Raw genomic sequence first — 3,906 nt, forward strand, 5'->3', positions numbered from 1 at the left:
AAATTATATTCATATGACATGCTGAAATATATGCCACTGTACCTGGGATGAAGACATTTCACACGCAACGCAGGCAGTCTGCCCAAGACGTGAGAACTCCTTCTGCAGAGTTCGGGGGTATCGGCTTGTCAACAAATGCATGTGTATCCCCTGGTGTAACCCATAGACAGTAAAAGAAATGGACACAGCGACCCCATTGGATTCAACGGAGACAAGTGAAGTCAATTACAAGCACTCACCCCCTGATGGCCGAGCGTACTGCGCAGACTCAAACTGAGCTTGACGACGTAGATGTCACGTGAGCAAACTGTCTGTCTTCTAGTAGCTGTGCCAAGAGAAATCTGAATCATTCCTTTCCGAAACTTGCAGAGACGGAGAGTGTGAGTAGGAGGTGTCCATGAGCTAGGAGCATGAGCAACTTTTGCTAAGTATTCTGATTAATTACTTTGTCATTTTGCCTCCACGTCCCCCCGATTGCGCGCAAGCTTCTCCTCCAGTCCATACGGTAATTTCTCTACTGTGCGACAGAGAGTCGCGTGGTTATGATGCAATCGTTAGCCTATTTTTACAAAAACTGTTTCTACTGGGCCATAACGTAAGATACAAGGTAATGGAGCATTTTATACATTGTCGTGTTTCTTTAGAAATAAACAATGGACAAATAGAGTCTTTAAACGCCTCAGATGTAAAGTTATTCGCTGTCAAAGTGACGCAAAAATGAATGGGAGTCAATGGAATGCTAACAGCAGGTGGGGGTCTGCTAATCAATGGCGGCGCCCGGGGAAGCTTCAATGTTTTCCGGAACACTGCCCCCCTGGTGTAACCATGACAGATTTTATGAATACATTAATTTAGTGAACTGAATATACTGAATGTATATAATAGTGTAACTTTCCTTCTTCAACACAAGATGGCATCATAGGCCATTATTATTTACATCTACCACACTAAAAATAAAAGGACTAGATCAATATATAAATTAGGCCTGAAATTAAATGGGAATATATACAGTATATATATACAGTATATACACACACACACACACACACACATATGTACTGTAACCTTATAATATATATCCTTAGTGCTTGTCCGGTATCCTAAAAGCTGCACAACTGCATCAATTGCACATTGTAATTTTAAGTACAATTTTCTTTAAAAGAAGGAAAATAAGACTGCTCAAAGAGCTTTATAGATACTGTAACAGGGAATACCTTAACCACCACCATATTATATGGTCTATTCAATATATATATATTAATTTAGCCATTAATTGTAATAATCCATAAATAACTGGCTTAAAACCATTTTTTTGGGGTGAAAATACTTACTTGCCTAAGACTTTTGCACAGTACTGTATATATGTATGTGTGTGCGTGTGTTTGGTTTCTTTTATTTTATTTACATATATCTTTAAAATATTTTCAGCTTATAATAATGATGATAGTAATAATATGTTTACATTTTACACAACAAAACAAAACTATAATTTGCTCCTCTTAATGATGCACCACGAGAGTTGTTGCCAAGGATATAAAATGCACAACATCATTATGCATTAAATGGAAATTGGTTTAAAAAACAACAACAAAAAAAAAAAAACAGTGTGTTTTTCCTCTTTGAAAATTACCGCATTTAAAGCCCCTTCTGTGTTTAATGTTTGTCACATAGGAAGATGCCAGAGTGACAACACTGACCCATGCTGACTATCAACTGTTAGAGACTCTCTATAGTACTCTAAAGTGTATAGTACTTTCTACATTTCACTTAATATTTTATTGTAAGGTTGGTTCAATTTCTCTACACATCCTGAAATTGTATTTTTTAATATATAATTTATTTTTTAATGCAGTAAAAAAATCTGAACATTTAAGGCACAATGTTATTTATTAATAGCAATATATAATAAAATATAAAATATATATAAATCAAAAAAATATTTAATATAGTATATTATACTATGATTTATTCATAGAACTAGTAAACAGTGTATTGTAAAAGGATTCTCTATCATTTTTAATGTGAGTGCATATACTTTAAAGACTACATAATTTTCAAGACATAGCACAAAACTGTATAGATAATGATGAATCCCCAACATACAGCATAAGTTGCATATTGTAAGAGTTTTTTTGTTTTGTTTGGTTTTACTGTTATTTTCTACATATACAGTATTTCCTTGACCAGGTCAGGATCTGCATGCTTGCATATCACCACAATGAACACCAGCGGGCCTGTGGAATATTTCATCCTTGATGGACTGAAGGACAGAAACGTGCTGCCCATTTTCTTCACTGTCTATGTTTCTGTTCTGTGTGGAAACAGCATGATCATTTACCTTGTTAGAACTGACCCCAAGCTCAACACTCCTATGTATTTTTTCCTTCATAATTTGTCCTTTTCTGATATTGTGTACACGTCAGTGACCATTCCCAAAATGCTGTCGGTGATCTTGACTGAGGTCAAGACCATTTCCAAAACGGGATGCTTTTTACAGATGTACTTTGTTCTCTCATTTGGACTCACAGGGCGCGCTTTGCTGACTGTGATGGCGTTTGACCGGTACGTAGCAATCTGTAACCCCCTGCGGTACACAACTATTATGACCAGGCGGCTCTGTATTCTATTGATATTTGCTGCTTGGGGTTTTGGGTCCGTTATGGTGCTGCCCTCATTTATTTGGGCGACTTTGCTGCCTTACTGCGGGCCTAATATTGTTAGGCACATGTTCTGCGATCACTCCTCAGTAGTGAGCCTTGCCTGTGTAGACACCACCAGGAACGGCATATTGTCCTTAACAAACGCACTCATTGCACTTCTCAGTACATTTCTTTTCATCTTAATTTCGTATGTCTTTATTGGCAAAGCTATGAGAAAAATGAGCAAGTCACAGCAGCTCAAAGTTGCGGGCACTTGTGTGTCCCACCTGACAGTGGTGTGCATCTCATATGTTTCAGCCTTCTTTGTGTATATCTCATATCGAGTAGCTAAATTTGACCCAGATGTTCGTATAGTCATCGCTGTGCTGTACTCTGTGCTCACACCCCTGCTGAACCCCATCATTTACAGCTTGAGGAATAAAGAACTGCAAAATGCAATGAAGAGAGCATTTTGTAGATGCACTGTTGCTTCTAAAACCTCCAGAACAGTTCCTTCTGTTGCTTAGAATCTGCATTCATTCTGCTGTTCATTGTGAAAACAATTCAATTTAATCTGCTAAAAAGTATGAATATGTGTGGAACAAGCTAGATTCAAGTTACAATATATGAGACTGAAGCAAACTGTATTTATTGTTGATAAATATATAAACCTGGTTATTGTGCATTTAAAGCTTGATTATTATTACAGAAATCTCATTCTTGTTTCATTTATGTATATCACATAAATGATTAAGTTTCCTAGTTTGTTTGCATTAAATCTACTGTAATCCACATGGATGAAATGCAGACAAAATACATAGGCTTCATCTTAAATTTAGGCTTAAATTCTTTTGTTGTTAAATTAAAAATGACAAATAAAAAATAATATAGACTGAATAATACTTTTGAATTAATTCTAATTAGGCAGATACTATACAATATGTTATTTTCCACTTCTGAAAACAAAACTGATTATTTCTTTCACTTCATTGTGTTTTCAGTAGTGCGAGAAATCGACAGACCTATTTGTAGTGATTTTATAAATTGTTTGATTGCTTTTGTTTCCATTTAGGATATTATATTTTTATCCATTACTGCAATCATTAAAATTGTCTAAGTGATTTCAGATTATAATGTCTAATATGTTTTAGGATTGTTAAAACTGTATGCTTCGTTTGGAATTTTGCGGCAGTAATTACATAAAAAGCAACTGTCTTGTAATGTTTATGTCATGAGGAAATGTTACATTTAAAAATATACTATTTAA

General features: G+C 35.4%; 1 protein-coding gene across 1 annotated transcript; it reads left to right on the top strand.

Moving 5' to 3' along the window:
* Positions 1–245: 245 nt before the first annotated feature.
* Positions 246–3,166, top strand: LOC307144791 (olfactory receptor 4E2-like; the record flags this gene model as incomplete). Its single annotated transcript, XM_079847351.1, has 2 exons — positions 246–298; positions 2,188–3,166. The coding sequence occupies 2 exons, from the start codon at positions 246–248 to the stop codon at positions 3,164–3,166; spliced, it is 1,032 nt and encodes a 343-aa protein (XP_079703477.1).
* Positions 3,167–3,906: the final 740 nt, after the last annotated feature.

The sequence above is a fragment of the Squalius cephalus genome (assembly GCF_949319135.1).
Source record: "Squalius cephalus genome assembly, chromosome: 17".
NCBI classification, from domain to species: Eukaryota; Metazoa; Chordata; class Actinopteri; order Cypriniformes; family Leuciscidae; genus Squalius; species Squalius cephalus.